Source organism: Selaginella moellendorffii, unplaced genomic scaffold (genome assembly GCF_000143415.4).
Source record: "Selaginella moellendorffii unplaced genomic scaffold, v1.0 SELMOscaffold_171, whole genome shotgun sequence".
NCBI lineage: Eukaryota > Viridiplantae > Streptophyta > Lycopodiopsida > Selaginellales > Selaginellaceae > Selaginella > Selaginella moellendorffii.
The window spans coordinates 128,704-155,479 of record NW_003314431.1 but is presented as its reverse complement, the minus strand read 5'-3'; the positions used below and the strand labels follow the sequence as shown (position 1 = coordinate 155,479).

At 48.1% G+C, this 26,776-nt stretch overlaps 7 protein-coding genes, 1 long non-coding RNA gene and 1 pseudogene across 12 annotated transcripts; 3 read left to right on the top strand and 6 right to left on the bottom strand.

Moving 5' to 3' along the window:
* Positions 1-910: 910 nt before the first annotated feature.
* On the top strand, positions 911-2,308 carry LOC9638716 (annotated as a pseudogene).
* Positions 2,263-2,556, bottom strand: LOC112343628. Its single transcript, XR_002991338.1, has 2 exons — positions 2,521-2,556; positions 2,263-2,452 (listed from the first exon to the last, which is right to left on the bottom strand). It is a non-coding gene; the product is annotated as an uncharacterized LOC112343628 (long non-coding RNA).
* A 7,718-nt stretch (positions 2,557-10,274) lies between these two features.
* LOC9638715 (peptide methionine sulfoxide reductase) lies at positions 10,275-11,620 on the bottom strand. 2 transcript variants are annotated; one of them, XR_002991340.1, is made up of 3 exons: positions 11,020-11,620; positions 10,566-10,949; positions 10,275-10,515 (listed from the first exon to the last, which is right to left on the bottom strand). XR_002991340.1 is itself a non-coding variant. In XM_002993738.2 (2 exons), the coding sequence occupies exons 1-2, from the start codon at positions 11,392-11,394 to the stop codon at positions 10,698-10,700; spliced, it is 627 nt and encodes a 208-aa protein (XP_002993784.1). In that variant the 5' UTR covers positions 11,395-11,620; the 3' UTR covers positions 10,275-10,697. The 2 variants fall into 2 exon arrangements, 1 of the variants encoding a protein (XP_002993784.1); XM_002993738.2 differs by having other exon boundaries at positions 10,275-10,949.
* Positions 11,621-12,211: 591 nt separating this feature from the next.
* LOC9638723 (protein CHLORORESPIRATORY REDUCTION 7, chloroplastic) lies at positions 12,212-12,889 on the bottom strand. The gene is made up of 2 exons (XM_002993737.2): positions 12,699-12,889; positions 12,212-12,650 (listed from the first exon to the last, which is right to left on the bottom strand). Exons 1-2 carry the CDS (start codon positions 12,846-12,848, stop codon positions 12,351-12,353), a joined length of 450 nt encoding a protein of 149 aa, XP_002993783.2. The 5' UTR covers positions 12,849-12,889; the 3' UTR covers positions 12,212-12,350.
* Positions 12,881-15,232, bottom strand: LOC112343631 (pentatricopeptide repeat-containing protein At2g33680-like). Of its 2 annotated transcripts, none has more exons than XM_024667405.1 (2): positions 15,118-15,232; positions 12,881-15,059 (listed from the first exon to the last, which is right to left on the bottom strand). In XM_024667405.1, the coding sequence occupies exon 2, from the start codon at positions 15,055-15,057 to the stop codon at positions 12,904-12,906; it is 2,154 nt and encodes a 717-aa protein (XP_024523173.1). In that variant the 5' UTR covers positions 15,058-15,059; positions 15,118-15,232; the 3' UTR covers positions 12,881-12,903. The 2 variants fall into 2 exon arrangements, with proteins under 2 accessions (XP_024523173.1, XP_024523172.1); XM_024667404.1 differs by having other exon boundaries at positions 12,881-15,071; positions 15,118-15,192.
* Positions 15,180-18,810, bottom strand: LOC112343630 (putative pentatricopeptide repeat-containing protein At3g13770, mitochondrial). The gene is made up of 3 exons (XM_024667403.1): positions 18,709-18,810; positions 15,323-18,636; positions 15,180-15,269 (listed from the first exon to the last, which is right to left on the bottom strand). Exon 2 carries the CDS (start codon positions 18,617-18,619, stop codon positions 15,332-15,334), a length of 3,288 nt encoding a protein of 1,095 aa, XP_024523171.1. The 5' UTR covers positions 18,620-18,636; positions 18,709-18,810; the 3' UTR covers positions 15,180-15,269; positions 15,323-15,331.
* LOC112343632 (pentatricopeptide repeat-containing protein At1g11290, chloroplastic-like) lies at positions 18,787-20,792 on the bottom strand. Of its 2 annotated transcripts, none has more exons than XM_024667407.1 (2): positions 18,899-20,792; positions 18,787-18,845 (listed from the first exon to the last, which is right to left on the bottom strand). In XM_024667407.1, the coding sequence occupies exon 1, from the start codon at positions 20,775-20,777 to the stop codon at positions 18,942-18,944; it is 1,836 nt and encodes a 611-aa protein (XP_024523175.1). In that variant the 5' UTR covers positions 20,778-20,792; the 3' UTR covers positions 18,787-18,845; positions 18,899-18,941. The 2 variants fall into 2 exon arrangements, with proteins under 2 accessions (XP_024523175.1, XP_024523176.1); XM_024667408.1 differs by lacking the exon at positions 18,787-18,845 and having other exon boundaries at positions 18,847-19,204; positions 19,268-20,792.
* Positions 20,792-22,370, top strand: LOC9638722 (TITAN-like protein). Its single transcript, XM_002993745.2, has 6 exons — positions 20,792-21,084; positions 21,158-21,284; positions 21,386-21,608; positions 21,671-22,062; positions 22,130-22,188; positions 22,248-22,370. Exons 1-5 carry the CDS (start codon positions 20,840-20,842, stop codon positions 22,166-22,168), a joined length of 1,026 nt encoding a protein of 341 aa, XP_002993791.1. The 5' UTR covers positions 20,792-20,839; the 3' UTR covers positions 22,169-22,188; positions 22,248-22,370.
* Positions 22,371-23,198: 828 nt separating this feature from the next.
* On the top strand, positions 23,199-26,563 carry LOC9638714 (zinc finger CCCH domain-containing protein 12). Of its 2 annotated transcripts, XM_024667410.1 has the most exons (7): positions 23,201-23,807; positions 23,989-24,209; positions 24,380-24,442; positions 24,580-24,699; positions 24,853-25,167; positions 25,364-25,648; positions 25,786-26,563. In XM_024667410.1, the coding sequence occupies exons 1-7, from the start codon at positions 23,645-23,647 to the stop codon at positions 26,179-26,181; spliced, it is 1,563 nt and encodes a 520-aa protein (XP_024523178.1). In that variant the 5' UTR covers positions 23,201-23,644; the 3' UTR covers positions 26,182-26,563. The 2 variants fall into 2 exon arrangements, with proteins under 2 accessions (XP_024523179.1, XP_024523178.1); XM_024667411.1 differs by lacking the exon at positions 24,380-24,442 and having other exon boundaries at positions 23,199-23,807.
* Positions 26,564-26,776: the final 213 nt, after the last annotated feature.

The window sequence follows — 26,776 nt, the reverse complement described above, 5'->3', positions numbered from 1 at the left end:
CTCTACTCTTTTGACACTCTACTTCTTAAGTTGAGCCTAACTGGAGGCAAATTAGACTTGCCAGATATCAATTTCAACATATGGTATAATTCTTCTAACCAAGAACTAAAGTTAAACTTGAAATTGTTTTAATACCAAATGTAAACTTTTGAATTTGAACTTCCTGAGAAGTCACCCAACTTAATACTATTCAAATTCAAAGATATTTAACCCCAAGTATCTCAAGACCCTTAACTAATTAAAAAAGGAGGTGCACTTTTATTCATAAACCCTTTCCCTGTATCTTTCAAATTATTTTCTTTAATTACATACATTTTGTTATGGTACCACAATAGCCATATTGAGGTGAATGCAAGCAAGGCTGCATATTCACTTTGACATAATTACTATAGTACCACTCCTGACATGAGTTTCAAAAGATCCAAAATTGGGTATGTTATCATTACAATACATCCCAGTTTTGGATAGCATGCAAATCATAAGGATCAATGCAAATCCCATAAAATCCCTCCTTTTCCTTCTCCCCAAAGTTCTCTTTCACTTTTTCTTCCTCTTCTTCATCTTTATTTCTTCACTTATTTTGTCACTGCAGTGAGCAGCTTACATGCTTAAGATCTTTGGAACTTCAAGCAAAAGAAAGGAAACTTTTTTTCTCTTGGTTTTGCTACTAGATGTCTTTATAACACTTTGAGGAGTAGTGACTTAAGATATCAAGAATATTTAAGATCCTATAATATTCTATTGCAGGTGCCATAGCGTAAGAAAGAGAGAGCACAAGATATGGACATGAATCTGTAGAAAGGTGCTCGTTGAGAGCTACCTAATCAGACATCCATTACAAACCATGGTCAGCACTCAGACTGAGAGTGTATGAAGCGAATGTACTTGATGGGCCGCCCTAATCACGCAAATGGCGAGGTCCGTGCTCGTGATAAACTCTGGCAGCTCATCGATCAAGTGAGTAAAGTTTTTTGTGAAGAAAGAGTTCCTCTAGAGGGTCAGGTATGCCCTGTATCATCTGGGAAGAGTGGCTTCTTGCATTTTCCAGGGCAGTGTGGAAGGCATTGGAACTTCCAAGAGCTCCATCTCCCACAAGAGCATCTCCACTGCCCAAGATCTAAAAATCATGGTATTTGTGTTCCAGCAATCTTAAAGCCTTTGTACATGGATAGCTGGATTGCTAATAGTTTTTTGGTTTTCTTCCAGGGAAAATGTATTGGAGACCACGAAGCTGGTCTCAAGAAAGTGATGGACTTGCTTCAGCAGCCACAAAACGTTTGCGCTGTTGGGCACCGAGTCGTTCACGGCGGCGAGCAATTTAGCAAATCAACGCATATAACTCAAGAGGTGAAGAAAGCAATCGAGAGGGCTGTTCCGCTCCACTTCACAATCCAGCAAACTTGGAGGTAACAATCTTTTTTCCAAAAGGAAAAATCCATTTTTTTGTCCCATTTTTTCTCCAACCTTTCTCTTAAAAAGATCACAAAAACTTTCCAGGGAATTCGAGTTGCTGAGGAGCTCTTCCACTGCCCCCACGTAGCCGTCTTTGACACTCCACCATCCCCCGGCCGTCGTACACGTACGGAATCCCCTGGAAGCTGTACGAAGAGCTGGGCGTACGGCGTTATGGCTTCCACGGGACGAGCTACCAGTTTCTTCTTGGCGAGGCCTCCCGCGCCCTTGGAAGGCCAGCGCTGGAACTTAATCTCATCGCCTTCCATCTCGGCGCTGGAGCGAGCGTGTGTCACGGGCAATCGATCGACACAAGCATGGGAATGACTCCACTCGAAGGTTTAGTAATGGCTACTTGGAGTGGCGACGTTGATCCGGCGATCTGGCCCTTCTCGCAGTGCACAAATCCATGGGCTTGGCCGAGATCAATGCTTTGCTCAACAAGGAGAGTGGGATCTATGGGATTTGCCGTATAAGGAAGTATCTGGGAGCGTACATTGTTGATCTCGAGGGGAAAGTTGACGCGCTGGTGTTTAGCGGTGGCGTTGGCGAGAGGTCCGCTAAAATGCGGTCCATGGTTTGCGAGAGGCTGGAGGCTTTTGGAATCCAGGTTGACGAGGAGAAAAATGGTAAAAGCTTGAGAGAGATCCACAAGGATGGTTCGAGGATCAAGGTTTTGGTGATACCGACCAACGAGCAGCTTTGTATTGCGCAGCAAACTCGCGAGGTTTTGGAGAGTTTAGAATCTCCAGTTTGTGAGAAGAAAACTACGAGTGGGGGATAGGATTCACTAGAAAACTTTGAATGATCTTGGTTGTAAATAGAATGGATTGATCGAGGTTATAAGAGAACAAAAGTTATCGCTACATGGTCTTTGAAGTAAAACTACTAAAAACCATACACCTCTACTATAGCTTGATCTCTTCGCTTCAAATCGCAATCATCGACGAATTGGCAAGGAGAACGCTGGATTCTTTGATCTTCTCGAGCATCACATCAGCTGCAAGAACCAAGTTGACAAGTTTTTGACGACAAGTTTATGACGTGAGACTGATAGACAGGACTTACACATGATTTGTCTTAGCTGAGTTATCACCATCTGTATAGATCACAAGAACACGGTTGAGATAGAAGCAAAGCAATGAACAAATGTGACTTATGGATTTCCAGGAGGGCCCTGTTGTTGTTGTTGCTGCTGCGGCTGCTGCTGTGCTGGATTGTAGCCTCCAGGATTGCTTCCTCCACCTGGGTTGTATCCATTGTTGTTCCCAGTATTATATCCGCTCCCCAGATTAAAACCTCCACCTCCAGCACCTGAGGAAGGATTGCTAAAACCTCCCTGGCTTGGATTGTTAAATCCTCCTGGACTACTTCCTGGACCACCACTATTGCTTCCTGGATTGTTGAAGCCTCCTGGACTATTGCCTGGACCACCACTGTTGCTTCCAGACAGAGTGTTGAATCCTCCTGGACTATTTCCTATGGTGTTGCTCAATTAATGATTAAGTCATTGTGATACTTATACCATATCCATGTAATAATGAGTAATGTGTTTACAAAGTTGCTTGGTTAAATAATGATCAACCCTAAAGTGGTTGACGGTGAAGCTAATCTACTTACATATAGTAACATTGTAGTAGTTTTGATTAGATTCTTAATGGTGATCCATTATGTTAAGCTTAAGTTGGTTCCTTAGTTCCTTGAGTTTGTATAAGCTCCTGAGTTTGGACTTTCCGGGAGGTTACCCAGCCAAGTACTATTCAAACCCAAAGACACTTAACCCCAAATATCCCAAAACCCTTAACCGATTGAAAAAGGGGGTGCACTCTTGTTCATGGGCCATTTCCTTCTATATTTGAACCCCATGGATCGTCTTTCGAGTCGTTTTCTTTGGTTGCTTACAGTTTGTCCATAATGTGTTAGAAAGGGTTATAACATTCACTTGCTATGGCTTGTTGGTTTATCTGTTAACACTTAAAGTAGATTGTTGGATAGAGAAGGTGTGAGGTTGAGGCATTGACATCACTACCACTTGTGTTAGTGAAAGTGGCATTGTTATTTCAAGTGATGAGGAATTTTCCTTAGACCTTGATTTTTCATGTCATTTTTTTTGTGAGTGTTTTAGCTTCACATAGGATCTTGAAGGTGATTGAAGAAGAGTGTTAGTGCAATATGGATATCCGAAGATGTGGTCTTCATGATCAAGCCTGGGATGTTCATTTTGCCTTTTACAAATATCAGTGTTGGATGTCGGAAGTATGGGCAAAAATGTTCGATGCTTAGACATGCTATGGGTTGGTGTTGAGGTGAACCTATGTGAAGTTGTAGGTAGGAGGAAGTTGGTTGAGTTTTGGAAGTTTGTATTCCTAGACTGAGAGTCATTCTTTCTCTAGGATGAAATTTTTTTATAAATTTTCCACAAATTCTCTTAAACTTTTCCAATAGCTGATTTATTGGTCACTTTGCTCAAAAACCATTTCATTTTTGTAAGCCAATACAAACTAGTGAAAGGGTTGGAGTTGACTTTGGTTACTCTAAACCTTAGTATATAATTTGTATGATGCAGCCTGAAAGAGATGCAAACTTTTGAGGCTAAGGCAATTAAGTTGGATAGAATCTAAAGTTGGTGTAGAAAAGTGGCCATTGCGCTTTTCTAAGAAAGGTGACCCTTATTCTATAGTGTTATGCTCGATAGCAAGGTGCACCTTGCATTTTATTATATTCTATAAGAGTAGTGAGCTCTCACTAATGTTGACTTATTCTAGGTGGCTCTATGCCTTGGTTGAGGATTGTAATTTCCAACTTAGTTGTTTGAGATTGAGATGTTAGTACTTGTACTATAACTTTATCTATAAGGAGGTTGTGTACTGATATGAGTCCATCTCATGGTCATCACTTTAGTTTTTACTGAGTGTTATCATGCATAACTAGCTTCTTCAAGGCATGCTTAGAGCAGACGTGTTAGTGAGTTTATTACAGTTGAGTTGGATTCGAGTTGTCATTTAGTTTATGCTTGTCCATGAACCTTTATCTCGTACCTAGGGTATTTTGTTCATGTTAGATAAGTACATAACTTGATGACATGAATTTAGTGTTTGGGTCTTGTGAAATGCAAGTTGAAAAATGATTGTTGGTTGCTTTGCAACTAGTGATTGCTTGTAGATTTTGTTGATAACTATTGACACCTGCTTCGCTCAATGAAGATTTAGCAATGATAGACTTGCTTTACCGGATGGTGTTGTGAAAGATTGTGTCATTAGATTTTCATGGGTTTTCCATGTTGATATGTTGACTCTACCTTTATCAATATTATTTGTTTACGCTTAGTCCGTAGTATTGGATTTCATGGAGTTTTGGATGTGGTGAATCACTCCATGATGATGTGTTATCTGAAATTGAGTATTATTGAAGGATTAGTCTCAGATACTGAGTATAGTATTTTTAACTTTGGTTACCTTGGTTGCTAAAGAGCTTTGGGTGGTGATTCACTCTTGCTTTCTTTTATTTTTATTATAGTGTTGATGGCATTGAAGTGATGCCCTGTTATTGACATTGTTGATATTGAGATGCAAGTGAAATAAGATATCTCTCCTTAGGATTGATATTGAGTTTCATTAGTTTTAATGAAGATCATGTGAATGATTTGGTTTTAGCTTTGTGTTGTTGGTATTCATGCATTTGCTAGTTAGCAAGTATATTGACATTCAGACAAACTAAGTGGCAAGTTTGAGTTAGTTGTGTTTTAGACGAGATTATTTAGTAGGGGTTGAGCTTTGAGCTTTTCCTTAAAAAGTGATTTAGTCATGGACAACACTAACTGTACGAGAGGATGAGTTAGTGATCGATATTGGATTATTTAAATCCTTATTGAATTTGAGTTTGAATATGTTGATCATTGATGATTCTTCTTGTGTTTGTTATGATGTGATTTACATCTTGCTATAGATGGATTCATGGAAGATTTTTTAGTGATCACTAGTTGAGCATAGCTCCATTACACTTGGCTTTTGGATTGATGCAGATATATTCTTTATTAGCTTTGGTATTATGAAGTTTGGCTTATAGAAGTGTTAAGAAGGATGTTGTGAATTACACCATGATTTCTTCTTTAGCATTGAAGTTAGTTCATGCAAGACTTGTGATCATTATTAGGCAAAAGTTGGCTATAAGCTTCTTCAAGTTTTTGGTTCCTTGGGTTTTCATGCTTATTGTTTTATTTGTTAAAAGTTGTTGGGGAAAGCATTTTGGCTTATTAGTTTCGATGTTGAAGTTAGTATTTGCATCTGGCAATCATTGATGATGATTGATTATCATCTAGGATAGTTGATTATCCTTGTTAAAGATGTTTGCTTGATTATTGTTGATATAGAATGATTTGTCATTTTACGGGATGGTAGATTCTTTCATTGACAATGATTATGTATATCTCTTTTGATGGGATGATTGATGATCTTTCATAATGGTTAATTATGCTATTTGATAGCTTATGGCTTTTCGCAATACCATATGTTTTTTGTGGTTTGCTCTGGATTAGTTTCTTGGGTTTGAGATATTGATAGGATGTTGCTGACACTTGCTTAAGCAACTCTGGTTCCTTGGTATTGTTGACCAAGATTTATTTAGATTGGCTAATGCAATCATTAGTATGAATGAGTGTTTGTTGACCATCGCATTCATATGATATTCGCATTCGCTGCCGCATTATCGCATTCATTCTGTTATGTTGATTATTGCTCAAGTTAGTTTTGATAGATTAGGATGTTATTTCCTTCAGGTGATACATTTACGACCATTGTGCTTGCTAGTCGATGATACTTTATGTTCTTTTAGTTGTCTTTTGTGAGTTGTTTCGCATGCTATCTGCAATCTTTGATAGTTGTGTTTTGTCATTGAGTGTCCTTGATGATACACTAGCTATTGAATTTTGTTGGATAGTGAATCCTATATTTCCCACTGTTGTGATCTTGGTGGTTCCTACACTATAATACTGGTTTATCAGATGATAACTTATTTGGAATACTTTTGGTGTTCTAATCAAGATATATTGACTGATAATTAAGTCTCTAAGATATTATTGTCTCTAACTTTGATATTGTCCATCTATTAATCTTCGAGTTTGGGCTAATATAAGCAGACTGGCTTTAGCACTTCGTGTGTACGGTGAAATCTGTAGTCATGGGGTAGCTACTGTTGACTGGTCACATCACCCGCATCTTTGTCGATGTTCCTTATTCTGTTAAAATGGCGTGACCGTATTGTAAGCAACCAAAGGGAACAACTTGAGAGACGATCCATAGGGTTCAAATATAGAGGGAAAGGGCCCATGAATAAGAGTGCACCCCCTTTTCCAATTGGTTAAGGGTCTTGGGATATTTGGGGTTAAGCGTCCTTGGGTTTAAATAGTACTGGGTTAGGTGACCTCCCGGGAAGTCCAAACTCAGGAGCTTACATTTGGTATCAAAGCGGTCTCGGGTCCGACTCTGTTGGTTGGCTAGGGGAATCACACCACATGTTGATTGACATCTGGCTGGTCCAGTTTGCTCCCGCTAGGCTCGACCTGAGGGGTAGGGTGTCAAGAGAGCGGGGCTCTCGGGAGAGCTGCGGCTCTCAGCTTCTGTTCACGAGGGCGTGAACTTGTAGGGAAGCGTGGTGGATTGTAAGCAACCAAAGGGAACGACTTGAGAGACGATCCATGGGGTTCAAATATAGAGGGAAAGGGCCCATGAATAAGAGTGCACCCCCTTTTCCAATTGGTTAAGGGTCTTGGGATATTTGGGGTTAAGCGTCCTTGGGTTTGAATAGTACTGGGCTGGGTGACCTCCCGGGAAGTCCAAACTCAGGACCTTACACGTATAAACAATTCTAACTGCTTGTTTACAAGAGTCTATTTAAATCTTACTGACAGATTTGGTTTCTTTGCTCAAAAGGGTTTGGGCCTTTGGCTTCTCTCTCTATGCCACCTGCGGGTAGGGGCATATCACACTTTTGTAAGCTGGGTGACACCTAGAGTAGCAAGGGTGGCTAATTCCATTGGTCATTTCCTTATTGGTGACGGCCAGAAGGTGTCTAAGCTGATAGCGCATCCGCGTTAAACAAAGAGGTTGCCTTCTAACTCATTTAAATTGGTGCATTTCTCACATAGTGTGATCACCATAAACTTTTTCTGGAGTTATTTCCTTTATGGTGGTCTAGACTCGAGTATGCATCGACGAGGATGTCGATCTTCCCTAAGGGGGGGAGGGTGTCGTGAATGTGACTTCGGGTATCGAAAATTACCTGTCGGCTAGTCCTTTCAAATATTCTTTCCTTACTGCCACGACAGCAGGAGGTTGGTATTGCTAGATCCTTTATTAGTCTCTGCTTAAGCTAGTTGAGAAACTAATCCTCATGTGTGCACTTGACCAAATGAGCATAAGGACGGAATTCCTAAGTGTTATTAATCAAGCATACTTGACCTGGTTAGAGAAACTCATTCGTTAATTTGCATTTATTAGTGTTGGGAACCCCCGCAATATTGAGATTGATCCTTCAATATTTGCAAGATGATAGCTTACCGTGTTTGCCAAACACCCTTGTTATCATGCCTTTTGTGTTAATCTCATTTTGGTCCCAAATGCTATTTATGGAAAATGTCTAGATTTGCTCATTTGGCATGTCTACAGAATGTAGAGATTGTTCTGAACACAATGGTGCTCATCCCGTATCCAAATTCACAATCTAGGGATATTTAATATTTAGTAAGTTTCAAACTTGTCCCAGAGACTAATTCCTAGTACTAAGGGAAGCTTGGGGTGAAAGCCTAAAACATGTGTTCTTCGGGGGGGGGATTGTGGGGGGTTTCAAATGTATAATAGGGATAGTGGGTGGGTCAGGCATGGCTGACCAACTTGAGGCATAGTTTATCTCCCGCTTGCGTGTTTATCCTTGTTTTACGTCTAGCTTAGGTCTAAGCCCAAGTTCCACACCATACTAACTGGTGGAGTACCCATGTCCTTGTGTTAGGCTACTGGTATGCCAAAATAGCGCTAGACTCCGTTTGGCTCTGTTTTGCATATTGGTCATGGCATTGGGATGTTGGTTGCTCTAGGACTGTTCCAAGTTGCTCCGGGCTCCTGTCCCTTTTCTCCTTGGGCTGTATACTCGGGAGTTGCTTCATGGTCCGGTTCCGTCATTCCTTGGCTCCATGTTTGGGAGTTTGGCACCATTCCTTCGTTTAGTGGCCCAAGGCTCTGAACCTCGGGTTCCACACCACTATCCTATGGACACGTGGCATGTGATATATGGCATATCACACGTGGCATATGGAGGGTTTAGGTTCCACTTTGTGGTATTATCCTATGGTAAATCACCATAGGATAAAGGGTAAAAACCACATACACTACAGTTGCACTCACCTTGGATAAGATTGAAAACTTTGAGAAATTTAGTTTCAATCTTAAGAGGAGAGTTGGAGACATGAGTGATAGAACCAGGACTATTCTTATAGAGATGTATAGGAGGCCAACAAGAAAAGGTAATGCAATTAAATTTATTTGTATTGTCTTCAAGCAAAAGTAGGGTAAAATAAACTTGGCTCAAACGCTTGAGTGTGAAATTCTCTTCACGAAGTGCATCATTGCGCTTGCAAAGGAGTACATAGTCAAAGTTGATACTATATTTTTAAATATTAAAATAAAAAATGATAAAATGTTTCCTTTCAGCATAATTTTAATTTTGTAACAGTAAAGTTATTTCACACTATCTAGAATTTGATTACTTTATATGCAACAAACTTATTTTTTAGCTTAGATGAACACTATTATTATTCTGTCATTAAATAACATGGCATGTCATTAGTGTTTCAGTTTTGCATAGTAAATATGATTATTATATTTGGCTTACTATAAGAAAGGGTAGTACATTCTTTTATTGTATACATTTTGAAATATCACATTAACCCAAGGAGAAAATACTTGTTTGTAGGGACGAATTTAGAGCTGTGTGAATATCGTGCTCATCAGTTTTGCTCGACAGCCTTTCACGATGTTGACCCAAAGCACAGAAAAATCCAATCATGCATCAGCAGGCATAGCAGAACTCAAAATTTCCTCACAGCTGCACAGCAACCTGATCTTGTACAAACCTGTTGGTTTGTGCTGGAACTTGGACGGAATCCCTTTCTCTTCTCGGAATTTGGAAACCCAGCAGCTGTCTTTGCATGAGTCGTCACGTACTTCTAGAAATTCAACAGCTGTGGAGATCACTGGACTCTGATCATGATGATCAGACTGAGAGTAGTATGTGATTTCTCCTCGGCTGGAAAAGAGAGATTTGATTGCCCTGGACTTTTCCCAACCTTGGGCGACTTTGCCTGATTTGCCCAAGTCAAGTGATGAAATTCAGGGAGGATTTCTTTGAAATGGTTTCAAATCCCAACGATCAATTATCTCATCTCAACAAAAGCAAAGGAAATGGAGCTATCACCATCTGTCCGTATTCATGTACTTTGACGAAAACAACGAGGACAAAGCTAAGTTGGCTTCCAGGGTAGCGTCGATCGACGACTAACATTCCACTAGAAGAGCTAGAACTCCAAAGTCACGAAAAGAATCTAGATATATAGACGAGAACACGAGTGTCTAGATAAAGCCTAAGAATAATCTACGCTTTTTCTTGTTTAGAACAATGAGTTGTGAGGATTTTTTTTAACCAGCACAGTGAAAGTTTCATTCTTTTTAAAGAATCGCTGAGATCAGCGGTTCTAGGTTTCCCACGAATCCTTCTAGAAAACGAAAATCTTCTCTCTTTTCTCTTAACTTATAATTTTAGGCCGAGAGAGAGAATCGCCCACCGAAGAACACGCACAGTAAAATTCGAGGATGGGGAAGGCTTACAACATTTGTCGTTCTTCCTACCGTGGCGACGAGCGTAACTTTACTCGTTTTTATTCCTTTTGATCAGCGATCTTCTTTTACTTGCTGGTGGTGGCAGCGCCACCTTCTTACTTATTGCCTGGTGATTGTTTTCTTTCGATCAAACTGTACAGTTGATTGGAAGAACCTCCGCTTCTTCTTCTTCTTCTCGCTGGAACTCAATAAAAATTCTCGAAATGTTTATGGAAGAAATGGACGTACCTAGGAGGAGGAGGAGAAAATTTTTTGTTTTTGATCCTTCCCAAGGACTCTCACTCGTACGAGGAGAATGAGTGTAGAGAAAAAAAAAGGATGAGAGGAAAGAAAGAAAAGGAAGAACCAAATGGCGTTGTTCTACCCATAGCAGCGGATTGGATCAGTGCAACCCTTTGCAGCGGACTGCCTGAATCCGAATCGCCCACCTTTGGCGAGGTACTGCTGGTGGAACGCCTCGGCTCGATAGAATTTCTTGGCGGCCAGGATCTCCGTCACGATCGGGCTGTCCAAGCTCTTCTGGAGGCTCTCTTTCGATGCTATGGCCGCGCTCTCTTGCTCGGGAGTGTAGTAGTAAATTCCAGAGCGGTACTGGGTTCCTACATCGTTAGCCTGTTCTTCACGAAAACTTCCATCAGCCAGCTAGAATCGCGAAGAAAAAAATCTGTTTTTGCGAGCTTACCTGACGATTTGGAGTGGTAGGATCGTGCTTGGACCAGAAAACGCTGAGGAGATTCTCATATGAGCAGCACTTTGGATCAAATTGGACCCGGACGACCTCGACATGGCCGGTATCCCCATCGCAAACGTCCCTGTAGGAAGGGTTGTGGAGGTAGCCGCGCGAGTAGCCCACTTCCGTCTTGGTCACGCCAGGAACTCTCTGGTACGCTAGCTCCACTCCCCAGAAGCATCCGGCGCCGAATTGGGCCATCTCGCTGCCTGCCTCCGCCACATCCAAATCCGGCCCCTGCGCGATCTTCATCAGCGCCATCTCGTCCTGTGCCGCATTCCTGCTTCCAAGCCCCAGCTTGTGGAGCCATCCCCGGACCTTCCCCATCCCGCCGCGACACTCCCCGGGCAGCAAGAATTATCCAGCTCCAAGATCCACAAATCCCGAGCGCGCATGAAGAAATACTACCACTCTAGATCAAAACCCCGGCCATGCTCCCATCGATCGCTATGCAGCGCGCGCCCGCGGCGCACGCGCGCTAGCTCCACCGCCCTGCGAGAAATCAATCCATAGAGATCACTGCATGCCCTCGATCCAGCATGGCGCTCGCATTTTCTCCCTCCCACCACGAAGAAAACCTAGCAAGCTCTCTCGCGCATTACGATTGCCATGGCAACCGTCGATTCCGCCGATCCGACGGTCCGCGTCGCTGGCTGCCGTTGCCGTCGGATGCGTCACATCTACCGCCCGCCGTGCTTAACTGCCTGACGTGGCGGCCGCAACGGTGGGCCACGTGGCAAGAAACACGTCAGCAGCCTTTTCTCTAGAATCGTACGGTAGCCGTGGCCAAAAGTCATTTTTGACTGGTGGGTAGTGCCACCGCCGTTGGATCATCCATCCAATGCATGGAAGAAAAGCTATGGTTTGTACCATGTAGGAAAACACCCCCGATTAATAAAATCGCCCAATGTTTAGTGTCATACGATTCCTGTGACTCGCGGAAACGAGGGAGAGAGAAAAAAAAAAGTTGCTAGCAATTCACAAGCTACGCGACGGGCGACGACACGCTGCCGTACATATCTTGTATTTGCGCCATATGGCGTCAGTGACGCGTTCCTGTTTTCCGTGCCCTACCACCTTTCTAGAAGTTAGGTTTCTTTAGAACCTTCTAAAATGTTAGTTTAATGCTTAAACTTTGTGTGTGGATCCAAACCAACTTTTTGATTATAAATTCACGGCACGCCCTGGCTTACGTAATGTGGGCTTGATATGTTCGTTCTAGATGTTGACACGAAATAGAAAGATAGAAAAAGAGTAGTTCTAAACAAAGCTACTACTATAATCTATCGTTCTTCCAGTCTAACTTGGAACCACTGAATGGAACCAAAGCCGCCGCCAATTTCGAGCTCGCAGGAATTGGTCACGAGATGCGACGCGGCCTCGTCCAGAGTCTTAAAGTTTTGGAGGTCGAATGGCAGCGACCCCGACGGCCATCGCTCCAGCCAGGATTTAATCCGCGACTGGAGCTGCTCCATGGAGACGAACACTTCGTCCTCGCCGGGCTCCAGGAGAACGAACGTATCCTCGTCCTCGTACATGATTCCTCGCTGCCCCCCTGCTCGATTTCGATTCACCACCAAACTCTGGAACGGAAAACGATCAAACTCGATGAGAAAACGAAGAAGACATACCTTGGAAATCCTCTGGCAATGACCACTGATCGATCGAAATCGCAGCGAATTGCCACCGCAGTTGAAGTTGTAATCGTCGAGAAATCTCGCGGAGCCGCCACACTTCGCAAAGGAGCTCGCGAGAGCAGTCATCGTGGAAGCCATCGCCATGGCGCCACTGGATACGAAACCAACGGCGGAGATAGACCCCGACGTGGACGCCACGTCAACCAACTGTCGGCGCGCCAGCAGCCACGTCACTGTCATGTGAAGCCAGCTCGCTCGAGTAAACGTTGGCCATGGCGATGTAGATGGAGGCCTCCTCTCGATCCATAGCTCGCAGCTTCTCAAACGCTAGTCGCCCGGTGTCTACATCTTTCCACTTCGCGGACGCGGCCAGGATTGTCATCCACACCGCCGCCGGCAAGCTCCGCTTCTGCGCCGCCAGCCTCTCCGCCACCGCCACCGCCTGCTTGAGCCGATTTGCTCGGCTCAGGAGATCCACCACGCAGGTGTAGTGCTCGATCGTCGGCGAGGATATCTCCCGGAAGCACTCGAGGCCAGCGTCGACGAGCCCGGCGTGGCTGCAAGCTTTGAGAACCGAGAGGAGCGTCACACCATCTGGCCGGATCTTCTCCTCCCGCATCCTCTCGAGGAGATTCAAGGCCCCGGCTGCGTCTCCCTGGAAGCTGTAAGCCGCGATGAGAGCACTCCACACGGCCGCGTCCTTCCTCGCCACAGAGTGGAAAACTTCTCGAGCGGCGGCCGTGTCTCCACACTTTCCATAGAACCCGATGAGCGAGCATGCGAGCAGTGGATTGCTGTCCAGATTTCTTTCTCGGATCTGCGAGTGGAGCCTCTTCCCAGCGTCCAGCGCTGCTAAGTCGCCGCAGGCCTTGAGCGCCGCCATGAAAGTCTGAGCGTTTGGCTGGAGGTGGGAGCCGGCTTGCTCGTAGAGCTCGAGAGCAAAGGTGGCTGCGTTGTTCTCGGCGTACCCCATGATCATCGACGTCCAGGAAACGATGTTTCGCTGCTCCATGCCGTCGAAGACACGGCGAGCTTCTTCCAGACTTCCACACTTGGAGTACATGTCGATGAGGCTGTTGGCCACGAAGATATCGCGGCAGCACCCGGACTCCATCGCCTGTGAGTGAATCGCAGCTCCTCTCTCCAAGCTGGAATCTTTCTTTCCCCCGGCTTCTTTTTCTTTGCTTGCTACAGCCGCGCAAGCATTGATCGCAGCAACGAAAGTCCGAGCGTTTGGAGGCAGGCCAGCTTCGCGTTGCATCTGATAGAAGAGCTCGAGAGCCATCTCTCCATCTCCGTTCTGTGCATGTCCCATGATGATCGTGTTCCAGGCAACCACGTCGTGGTTCTTGGTTCTCCCGAACACTTGCCTGGCCTCTCTGATGCTCCCACAGTTGGAATACATGTCCATGAGGCTGCTCGCGACGAATGCGTCGGCTTCGTATCCACACTTTGCCAGGCGAGAATGAAGCTCCCTGCCCTTTTCCAGGTAGATCAGCTTCGACTTTCCATCCTGTTCTTCGTCCTCCATAGCCAGCTTCGTGCAAGCATTGAGCGCGGCTCCGTAAGTTAGAGCATTTGGCTGGCAACCTTCTTCTTGCATACGATGCAAGAGCTGTAACGCGAGCTTGGCTTGGCCGCTCTGGACGTAGCCGGAAATGAGCGCAGTCCACGAAACCACGTCGCGAGTTTTCATCCTGTCGAACAACCTGCGTGAATCTTCCATGCTCCCACTCTTTGCGTACAGATCCACCAGACTGCTTGCCACGAACATGTCAAGATCGTAGCCCGCCTTGCAAGCCGAGGAATGCAGAGCCATTCCTTTCTCGAGACAATTGAGTTTGTTCTCGGCTTCGTCGTTGCCTTCAGCTGCTAGCAAGCTCGTTACCGCACCGATCGCTGCGACAAAACTTCTCGAGTTTGGTTGACAGCCTTGTTGCTGCATGCTGGAGAAGAGATCAAGTGCCAAGCTACCTTTGCCGCTGTGAGTGTATCCTTTGATGATAGTGTTCCAGGAGACGATGGTGTGGACTGGCATCCGGTCGAAAACTAGTTGAGCGTCCACCATACTGCCACACTTGGAGTAGAGGTCCAAGAGGCTGTTTAGAATGTAGATGTTGGTGTGGAATCTGCTGCCTGAAACCACGTTCGCGTGGATCTTCATCCCTGTCTCGATGTCTCTCGACACGCTGCATGACTTGAGAGCCGCGAGGATGACCGGAACGCTGTGTCTTGCACCGTCGTGCTGCAGCTGGTCGTAGAGTTTGAGAGCCTCTTTATTTTCGTGCCGCCTGTTCTTGGGCTTCAGCTTGTCGAAAGAATCTGTAGCGTGATAAACTTGGCTCGTCGTCATTGCTGCGAATTCAGCTGAAAGAAAGTGGAATGAAAACTACGAAAAATGGAAAACACGAACCAATGTCTGCATTCTTCGTGGTGCGAGCGCGCTCTCACTCGTGTTATCCCGGAAAATGTGAGATGAGTTGCTCTTGAGCTAGAGGAGCTTAATGGAAAACACCCACATACCTCATTCCAGGAAGAAAAACTTGGCTTCCTCCTTCCACAGCCCTAGCATATGAAAGTTAATACACCACGAAGTTGCAGTCCAGAACTTAGCTTACCTCTTTCGCTCACCAAAAATCTCCGCAAGAGCATTTTCCATCCTCGAAAACATGAAACCGGCTGGCGTCTCGGCAAACGATGACTCGCTTTTCCACCTTGGAGATGAAGCCCGTTGCCTTGTGGCAGTCCTCGCAGACACGCAGATTCTTGCCGATACGAATCGTTGTTCCTGCTGGAGAATTCACGAGAGCACAGGCGATAGCCAGCCTCTCGCTGTGGCCGCAAAGCGACTCCTCTTTATCCTCGTCCGGAATGTCCCATGCAACGGCTCCTACGTCCGCAACGTACCCCTGATCCTTGATAGCAGCCTCGAGAAGCTTCAACTTCTCGCCAATCTCGTCCCTTTGCGCGTGAGTTCTGTCTCCGGCTACAAACTTATGGATGATTCCACGCTCGTCAGTCCACCAGCTCTGTCCGGGCTTCTTCCAAGCCTTCGCATCCTTCCTCATCGCATGAACTTTGGCCTTCTCCTCCCACATTCCAGCAGCAGCGTAGATGTTTGCCATAAGCACGTACGATGCAGCTTGCTTCTCGTTCAGCGAAACCAGCTCGTCAAAGGCGAGCTTTCCAGCCGCAACATTCTTCCATTTCCTGCTTGCTGCTAAGATGGTCGTCCAAGTGATCACGCTCGGCTTGAACGGCATCGTTTTCGCCATCTCGACAGCCTCGTCTAGCTTGTTTCCACGCCCGAGTAAGTCCACCATACAGTGATAGTGCTCCAGATCTGGAGTTACTCCATACTCCGACGAGCTCATTGCCTGGAAGTAGTGCTTCCCTTTGTCGACCAAGCCGGCATGGCTGCACGCAGTGAGGATGAAGTTGAAAGTAATCCCGTCCGGTTTTAAGCCTCCCTCCAGCATTTGTTGGCTCAGCCGGAACAAAGCCGCTGTGTCTCCCAAGTGACCATAGCTCGCCATCAGTGCGTTCCAAGTCACGACGTCCTTCGCGGTAGTCGAGTAGAAAACTTGCTCAGCACCAGTGATACTCCCGCATTTACCATACAAGAGCACGAGAGTGTTGGACACGGATGCAACGCCTTCAGCTCCATATCTGGAAATAGTCGAGTGAATTGCCTTCCCAATTGCCAGAGCTGCCAAACTTCCACAGGCCTTCAGTGCTGCCACGAAAGTTTGAGCATTTGGTGCAAATCCTTCGACCAGCATCCGTTGAAACAGCTCGAGAGCGTCTTCCGGTTCATCGTTCTGAGCATAGCCGGCGATCAAGGTAGTCCACGAGACCACGTTATGTTTCTTCCGGGGTATTCTTTCAAAAACTTGACGAGCTTCTCTCATGCTTCCACACCTTGCGTAGAGATCGACCAGCATACTCGCGACGAATATATCCGTGTCAAACCCAAACTTCGCTGCTTGGGAATGGATCAACGAAGCTTTCTCCAAAGCTCTCTTTGTCTTCTCGTCGTCCGCTTTACCGTCTTCACTCAGGAAGCTGGAACAGGCCTTCAACGCAGCAGCAAACGTTTGAGCGTCCGGATCACAGCCTTGGGATTGCATGAGAGTAAACAGCTCCAAGGCTTCGTCACTGGCACCGTTTAGAGCGAAGCCCAGCATGAGTGCATTCCAGACCACAGCGTCCCGCCGCTTCATCCCGTTGAAAACCTCTCGAGCGCTCGCCATGCTCCCACACTTGGAATACATGTCGATCAAAGCGCTGGCCACAAATATGTCCGACTCGTAGCCCCGCTTTGCCGCTTGGGAGTGAACATCTTCCCCTTTCTCCAACGAGCCAGCTTTCACAAGCTTTCCTTCCACCAGCTTTGCATCTTCGTTGGTGGCCAGGTCGATGCAAGCCTTGAGAGCAGCCACATAAGTCTGGCCATTCGGCGGACAGCCTTGAGCTTGCATGCGCTCAAAATACTCCAGAGCTACACCACCTTCACCGTTTTGAGCAAATCCCGATACCAGAGCCGTCCAGGAAATCACGTCCGGATGCAAAATCTTCTCAAAGATTTCTCCAGCGTGTCTCATGCTCCCACACTTCGCGTACATGTCCACTGCCGTATTTGCCACATATATATCCGAGTCGAAGCCGAACTTTGATGCCGCAGAGTAGACTTCTATGCCTCTTTGTAGCGACCATACTTTCACGACTTTGCTGTCGACTTGCTCGCCTTCCTCTTTGGCAGCTAAGCCAGAGCACGCCTTGAGAGCAGCAACAAAAGTCTGGCCGTTTGGTGCACATCCTTCCGATCTCATCCTTTCGAACAGACGAAAGGCCACCTCTGCCTGCCCGTTGTGAACATAGCCCAGCATCAGCGCGTTCCAGGACACCACTGCTCGTCGTGGAATCCTCTCAAATACGTTCATCGCTTCAGTCATGCTCCCACACTTCGCGTACATGTCGATGAGCGTGTTCGCAACGAAGATGTCTGAGTCGAACCTGTTCTTTGTAGCTTCTGAGTGTATTTCCCTGCCTTTGACCAACGTGGAGACTCGCAACAGACTTCCATCAACCTTGCTGCTCTCTTCTTTTGCTGCCAGATCCGTGCAGGCCTTTAGAGCAGCCAAAAGCGTCTGACCATTTGGTGAACACCCGCTGGACTTCATGTCTTGGTACAAGTCCAAAGCTACTTGTCCTTCCCCATTCTGTGCGTATCCCAGTATCAATGACGTCCAGGACACCACATCCGGCTTCTGAATCCCGTCGAAAACCTCCTTAGCTTCAGCCATGCTTCCACACTTCGTGTAGAAATCAATAAGTGTGTTGGCCAGGATCACGTCTGCGTCGCAGCTGCTCTTTTTAACTTGAGAGTGTATAGCGATCCCTGTTTGAAGAGCTTTCGGCTTCACAACTCTCCCCTTGACAAGCTTGCCTTCTTCTTTTGCAGCCATCCCCGTGCAAGCCTTGAGTGCGGCAGCAAAAGTCTGAGCGTCTGGAGCACAGCCTTTAGTCTGCATGCGCGAGAACATGTCCAGAGCTACCTCGCTTTTGCCATCGAGAACATAGCCGGAAATCAGTGATGTCCAGGAAACCACATTCGGCCGCGGTATTTTGTCGAACACGTTGCGAGCATCCACCATGCTCCCGCATTTCGAAAACAAGCTCACCAAGCTGCTGGCTACGTAGATGTTCTTGTCGTCCTTACTCGCGACAGCATCTGCGTGGATTTTCCTTGCTTTTTCCAAGTCCCTGGATTTGTTGGCGTCCTTCAAAGCTGCGAGCAAGTCCGAGACTCTTTGTCGCTCTTCAGTCTGCTTCGCTATCCTGGAAAAGTGTCTACCATCTCTTTGAGCGGAAGATCTCCATGCAGCTCGAAGCCTGTAGCAGAACCACATCATTTAGACAGCTGCTGCTACTGTAGAAGAAAAAGAAAACCATCATGTGAGGATCGTCAGCAATAAGTGGAGCTCCTGCTCAAAGTACTTACGCGCATTTCCGGGACCCATTCCAATGCCGCAAGGAATCCTTTCTAACCTTCGCGAAAACTCCAGCGCCTCTCGCTCAACCCTAGTGTATAGTCTCATCTGACGGTCCGCAGCTTCTCATATGCTTTCGCGCGACACACTGAAAGAAAAGTTTAATTAATCTATCCGAAACATGAAAAGAGATAAGCAGACCTTTTGAAGTGTTGAATCCATTCCTTGATGTAAAGTGCCTGTTCTACAAATTCCAGGACTCGTGCTCGAGCGCCTCCTCATCCAAGCCACCCATCGCACGAACGTTGGCTTTCTCCACAAACATCCCAAGGCTTCCATAGATGTTGGACATGAGAATGTGAGCTGAGACTTCACCTGGATCCAGCTCCATGATTGAGTCGAAAGCCATCCTTCCCACAGGAACGTTTTTCATCTTCCAGCAAGCACCTAGCAGCGTCCTCCATGTCACCACCGTCGGCTTGTATGGCATGTCTCTGATCATGGTCACTGCGTCGTCCAAATGGTTAGACCGGCCGAGAAGATCAATCATGGCATGATAGTGCTCGATACCTGGCTGGACACCATAGACCGGTTTCATAGAACCGAAAAGCTTCCGTCCTTTCTCGAGGAGACCAGCGTGACTGCAAGCACTGAGAACTGCTAGGAGGACGACGGCATTCGGTTTGAGACCTTCATCGACAAGCCTGCCGAAAAGAGTGATCACCTCGTCGCTCTCTCCTTGCCGACCATAGCCAGCCATCAACGCTCCCCAGTGCACAACTCCAACGGCAGCAGTCGAGTCGAAGATGTAGCGAGCAGCTTTCACACGTCCGCACTTGCTGTAGAAGTCCACCAGGCAAGCCGAGAGAAACGGCTCGCTCTCCAGTCCCTGGCCAGTTACTAGAGCATCGATTCTTCTCCCAGCATCAAAAGCCGCCAGAGTTGTGGAAGCCGTGAGTGCGGCAGTGAAAGTCCGAGCGTCCGGTCTACAATCCGAGCGCTCCATTTGCATGAAACATTCCAGAGCCTGTTCACTGTCACCATTTAGTTCGTAGCCGAGAATGAGAGCAGTCCAAGAAACGACGTCGGGAGAGATCATACCTTGGAAAACCAAGAAAGCATTGGCCATGCTTCCACTTTTGGAGTAGAGCCTCACGAGCGCATTTTCGATGAATCTATCCGACGCAAAACCCCGCTCCAGCGCCTGAGAGTGAAGCTCGAAGCATCTCTCCAAAGTCTTCAGCCTTACAGTAGCCACCTTTCCAGTTTCTTGGAGGAAAACTTGCGTTCCATCTTCTTTCTCAGCCAGCTCCGCGCAAGCGAGCAAAGCAGCTACGTAAGTTCTCGAGTTTGGCTCGCAGATCTTTCTCCCAAGAACATAGTCGAAGAGCTCCAATCCAGCTTGGGTCTCACCATTTTCTACATGTCCCTGTATCAAAGCCGTCCACGACACCACACACGGCGAAGCTATAGTCTCGAAAACTCTCCACGAATCCACCAAGCTCCCACACTTAGCGTACAAATCCAGCAGAGTGTTGGCGAGAAAGGAGCTAGATCGATCGAAACCAAGCTTCGCCGCTCGGGAGTGGAGCTCCATCCCTTTCTCCAAGCTCCACAACTTGTAAACCTTTCCATCGATTTCCCTGCCCTGTTCTTCCACCGCTGCGATCGCACAGGCCATAGCCGCTGCCACGAACGCTGGCCCATCCGCCGGCTCCTCCATTCTAGAGAAGAGTTCCAGCGCCAGCCTCGCCTCTCCATTCTCGGCGTAGCCAAGAACGAGCGCCGTCCAGGCAACCACGCCTCTCACGGCCATGGCATCGAAAACCTTGCGAGAATCCGCCATGCTGCCACACTTCGCGTACATAGAGATCAGCGTCGTCGCCACGAACGCATTCCTGTGCTCGCCAGAGCGCATTGCATCGGCGTGGATCCTCTTGCCCGATTCGAGCTGCCGCGAGCTCGCGCACGCCTTCAATGCCAACACGAGCAGCGCGATCGTGTTGATTCCCTGGAGCGCTACGAGTGCCGGGAAGCGATCGCGGAGAGAATGCGCTAGAATCCTCGTCCTTGGACGCATCCATCCAGGAAAATATTTTAGGGTTCTTGGGGGAAAGAAACGAGTTTAGGGTTCTTCGTGGGATGGGCGCGAAGGGCTTCTCCTTCTGCGCCGTGTGCCGGAGGAATCACGAGCAAGGGAGAGGTCACAGGTACACGGCAGGCCATCGCAATGCGCTGCAGAGCGTTCTTGGGAAGATCCGGATGAAAATCGAGGGCCTCAGAGGATTTCTTGGGAATCCGCGAGACCAGGCGCCGTCGCATCGCTTCTGGTGCTTGTTCTGCGAGGAAGATGTCGCTGACAATCAAGGCAGCAGCTCCATTGCCTGGTAAGATCGAGATTTTCGTGCTATAGTGAGATTTTATTTTATTTTTTCCTTGATCCTCCTTTTGGGCACACAGCTCCAATGCAATTCACCATCTTGCAAGCGCGGCCCACGTCTCAAATGTGAAGAGGTTTTGGTGTGAGAATGGCGCTGACGCCAACACCCGTCATGACTTTTTCTTTTCGAGAAAGGAGATCGCGGATGTGAGTGAGTCGTTTTCTCCTCTTTCCATTTGCATGACAATTCCAAGATTTTGACTTAGAAAAAGAAGCTCTTTTCTCTTTTTTTTTTCTTTCTTTTCCAGTGGGAAGCTGTTTGCGGTGATGGAGCATTGGCGGACAGCAGCAGCGTAGCTACAACACAAGGTGCCATGGAGAATAATATCCATCATGAACGGTTTCTGGCTGCAAAGAGCAGCCAAAGTCCCAGTGTTTGTGTTGAGCCTTTACAAAAAATTTCCAAGGATCAGACATTGCAGGTTAACGGTGCTACAGCGCATAGACACACAGTGGCAGCGTTTGGTGGAAGTATGCTGTTTTTGCATTATTCCAACTCTGTTGCTTGACACTTTGATATTTTTTTTTTGCAGATCTTGCCACTGTCACTCCACGGCCGCTTGTGTCAAGCAAGGGAAACGTGCACTCTGGGGCCCCCCCGCCTTGGTTGTCTGACCTCCCGACTCACGGAAGTGACGACGGGTGTCCGAAGGGAATTTCCAAACGTAAACGAAGAGAGATGGAGCGGCTAGACAAGCGCGTTGGAGCGGCTTGGGCCAATCGGCGAAAGGCACAGCTTGAGCGAGATGCCGCACCGCGCAGAGAAGAAGCTGCGAACGATTGGCTCCCGAGCTTTGGACGAGTTTGGCAGAACGGATCGAGGAGGGACAGCCGTAAGGAGTTTGAGATGGAGAAGAAGAAGCTGCGTGAAGAGACGACAAACTCCACGCCTCCTGCGGTGCAACCATACGTTGGGAAGAGAAAGGTGCGGTCGTTTTTCTAGTTTTTTTTTCCTCCTTGTTTCCGTTGCTACACTTGTTCGTTCCTTGCAGCATTTACAAATGGAAGCCGGAGGTGGGAAGCACGACTAAGTCACATTGAGCTTCCCAAGGTGCGATTTTCTAGCTTGGATTTCTTAACCTTTGTGTAAGGTGCAAACACTGGGTGCAGAGAACAAGGGATACATCGCTCATAATACGGCAATCATACAGGAACTTAGCAGTCGACATCAATTTTGGTATTCATTTTTATCGTTGTTGCAAAAGCGGTCGTAGTTTTTCTCGCTTTGACATTCCTGATGCGTTTGTTTTTTTTTTTTTTTTGTTACTGTTGGTAGCTCGCAGCACTAAGAAAACATGCCGCAATATATATACTCGTCGTTCTCGCTTTCTCGCTCAAGTTGGCGCCCTTTCGGCATCGCGTCCCAGAGCCAGAGAGATTTTGTGATGTGTCAAGCGCGGAGAAGAGATTCTCGTTCCTGGAGGACGAAGAAAACTTAATGCAGTGGACCTTCACACCGACTGCCTGGTTTCTCGCAAAACGAACTCCAACATTACGAAGCCAAGTAAAGTGGTGTGAAAAAAAAAAAAAGAAGGATCGAGCGAAAGAATGGTGGAAGGAATAAAAGAGACGAGAGTTACATACATTGACAACGCGAAAAAATCGGAGCTCTAGCTTTTATATAGAAGGGATTTTTGAGGTTCGATTCCCAGCTGGGACAATACCGTACGGAAGGTGCGCCATTATTGCGGCCCAAAAATGCCGCGCGGTTGCGCTCCTCGAAACCGCGCGCGCACAAAATTTGTGCGCATGTTTTTGCCTCGGCCCGATTCACACACTAGGCTACATTGAATGATTTTTTAGCGAGAGGGGTAAAATTCGGCCGGTAATATTAATAATCCAAGACACTTACGACGCTTCTTAAATCCGACGGCTTCCCATCTCGACAAGTGTGTTGGTTTGGGCCGTGGATCCGCCCATCAGACGGTCACGGAGCACGAGACAGCGCGACCGAGGATCTCGTGGCCTGATTATGCCCGTCAGATCTCCTGCCCAACGGTCCGGATGCGGCAGTGAGAGACATGTACAAGATAGCCCTCCGCCGCCCCGCTGGCCGGACAGGGGCCGTGGATCCCGCCCCGCCAACGGCCACGATGCGCCGAAATGCTCACCATAGGAAAGGCCCCCCCAAGCTCGGGAAAAACAGAGCACATTAGCGCCAACGAAGAACACACCGCGACGAAGAAGAAGCGAGCAAGGAAGGCAGGAACAAGGGAAGAGGCAAGAGATCCTCTTTGCTGCGCTCTCTCGCGAGAGAGATCACACGCAGCAAACGAGGATCCAAGGCCGGATCTTCGCTAGGGCGGGGCGGCATTCCTCGCGCTGGTCGCAGATCTCGCGGAATTGGGCAGTGGGCTGCCGCCAATCGCCGGCGGGGCGGCGGGCTAGCGCGCGGATTCGAGCAAATCGCGAGCTGGGGAGCGTAGATCCCATGGTTGTTCTACAGTGCCGCGATCCTCGACCATCGTCGCCGCCACAGGGGGAGGAGGAGGGCTGATCGTCGTCGTATGGACTACTACCAGCCAGTAGCGCCGCCGGGGGCCTCGCCATTCGTGGGCTACGAGCAGCCGGGCGGCGTGGTGGATCATCCATCCTCGTTCCAGGAATGGCGGCAGGAGGGATCATCCCAGCAGCAGGCCGCGGCGCCGCCCAATCCCACTGGCCTCGAAGGTAAGCTCTCGCGAATCCATCGATCAAAGAGAGAGAGAGAGTGTGAGTTTCTTGAGAGCTCGAGCTCGCGAGATCCAGCTCTAGCGCAGGGGGCTTTTGGATCGCGGCGCATTGCCACCCCAATTCTCCTCGGAATTCTCCTCACCAATCCTTGTCCCGGATCTTTGTCTTGTTCTTGCAGAGGCGATGTGGGGGCTGAGCTTGCAGAGCGCGGGAGATCACCCCGGGATGGTGGACATGGCGGCGCCGGGGGGTGGCGGAGGCGGCGGAGGTGGCGGCGGGGGTGGCGGCGGGCCTTATCCCGAGCGCCCGGGCGAGCAAGACTGCGTCTACTACATGCGAACCGGGCTGTGCGCCTTTGGAATGAGCTGCAAATTCAATCACCCTCCAAATCGCAAGCTGGTAAGCACTCTTCCCTCGCCAATTCTCTCCAAGTTCTTTCTCTCCAATCTCTCGTCCGCCATAGCCAACCGTGTGTGATGGTTTTCTTTTTTTTTTTTTTCCTCTGTTCTTCCCCCTCTCTTTTTTTCCCTTCCTTTTCTTTCTTCTTCTTCTTCTTCTTCTTCTTCCAGGCTGCTGCCATAGCTCGTGGCAAAGGCGAGTACCCAGAAAGGCCTGGGCAACCCGAGTGCCAGGTAAAAGAAAAGAGCTTAAATCCTCCGGGGGGTGTGATTAGCGATAATCCGCCCCCCATATCTCCGCCACCTCGCCCAGAACTAATCCGATCGATTCCTCTCGATGTGTTTTTGTTGTTCCTGCGGTTTTGGAGCAGTATTTCCTCAAGACCGGGACGTGCAAGTTTGGATCCACTTGTAAATACGACCACCCTCGAGACAAAGCGGGCATCCAATCCAGAGTCCAGTTAAACATCGTCGGCCTCCCATACCGCCCGGTAACTCATCTCTCCGAAACATAATCCCTAGAAAATCTCTCGCAAAATCCCTGTCGGAAGAAACTCCCGATCACTAAAAATACTTCCGTTTGCCTTTCATGGCTATCTTTTTTTTAATTATCTGTTTTTTTTTTTTTTCTTGTTCTATCACAGGGCGAGAAAGAATGCGCGTATTACATGAGAACGGGGTCTTGCAAATACGGAGTGACTTGCAAATTCCACCACCCTCAACCGGCGGTGGTGCCATCCATCTACGCCGCCGCCGCCGCTGCCGCCGCCGCCGCCGGGGCGTCCCAACCGGGGACGCCGAACGCCGCAACCGGGACGCCGCAGCACTTTCAGCCGGGGTGGCCGACAATGAGACCGTTCCCCAGCCCGAGATTGCAAGCCGGGGCGTCGAGTTACACCCCACTTCTTCTTCCTTCCCCACAAGGGGTGGTTTCCATCCCCGGTTGGAGCACGTATCACGTAAGCCACCAGAACCTCTTCTCTCTTTCGTTGGTTTCTTCCGTTCGATCCAAAACCTTTGCATGGTTCGCATTTCATTCCCATTGTTTGATTTCATTGCTTGGAACGAATGATCGAAGCGAGCGATTAGAATTTACTATGGTGGATCACACTGCAGCATACGATCTTATACTGAAAGCTCGGTTGGTTTTTCCAGGATCAACAGCTCTATCTTCCCGGGGCGAGCTCCCCCACGACAGCCGACTACAGCCCATTTGTGCCGGGGTCCCCCACAATGGGCCTCCCGGCGGGGCTGCGCGAGCACAAGGGTGGCGGCGGCGGGGACGCCTTCCCGGAGCGGCCGGGCGTGGCCGAGTGCCAGTACTACCTCAAGACCGGCGACTGCAAGTACGGCGCATCCTGCAGATTCCACCACCCGCGCGACCGAATCTCCGCGTCCGCACCCACAATGCTCAGTCCCATGGGCTTGCCACTCCGTACGGTATGTATCCGCCACCTCTGTGCTAGTCTTGTTTTACCCTCCATTGTTCTACCACCTTTTTATTCATCGTCCGCCACCTTTCCCCTTCGCCATCTTTCTTAGGGATGTGTTATTGACTTTATACTACGCGAATGCAGGGCGTGCAACCGTGCTCATACTACATCCGGTTTGGCATCTGCAAGTTCGGGCCGACGTGCAAGTTCGACCACCCGCTGGCGGCGATCTACGGCTTCGGTTCCGAGGTGCCGGCGTCGCCGCCGTCGATTCACCACCATCACCACCACCACTTAGCTAGTAGGGCGACTTTAGTGGAGCTGGAGGGGCAGGATCAGCAGCAGCAGCAGCACATCCAGGGGAGCAGCAGCAGCGGCTCGCTGTCGTCCACGTCCACGGCGGCGGGCTCCTCGACGTCGACGATGGGATTGTCAACCACGACATCGGTGGATTCTGCGTCCGTTTCTTCGCCCGCCGCCGCCCCTCCGCCCATTTCGGTGAGCTCCTCCTCGCCGCCGACTACGCAGGCTGAGATTTAGGGGAGAGAGATTCTTCGTGAGATCGAATTGCCAGGCACAGGGAAAAAGGAGGAAGGACAGGATTTACGAAACACCAATTTGCGACAAATTTTGGGGGCCGAGTTGCGAGCAAAAGATCAAAGAGAAGAAAAAAAACTGAAAAAAAAAACAACCATTTTCTGGGGGTCGGAAAATAATAAGGCGCACTTGCTGCTACTGCTGCTGCTGCTGCTGCTGCTGCTATCGTCGATCATCGTTTCGTCTCAGTGTAAATTCTCCTCCCTCTTTTGGTTTCTCTCCCGCTCTTTCTTTTTCGGCTTGGCAGCGGCCAAACAGCGATCATCTCTTAGAGAACCTTTTGTCATTCGGTCTTTTATAAAATCAGGCTCCCCGCGTTTTTTTTTTTTTTTTCTTTTCTCCGGAGTTTATCAGCCAAAATCTTTGTCGATTGAATTTGGGAGAGAATAAGAAAAAAAAATGCTGAAAATTGGTGCTTTTCAAAGCTTGATCGCGGAGTACTTTGTAAATCACGTTATAGCATACATAGCATGCGACATCGATTTCGCGCTACACCACAGACCGTACGCTTGCGATCGAACAGTGGCCACGCCGTACG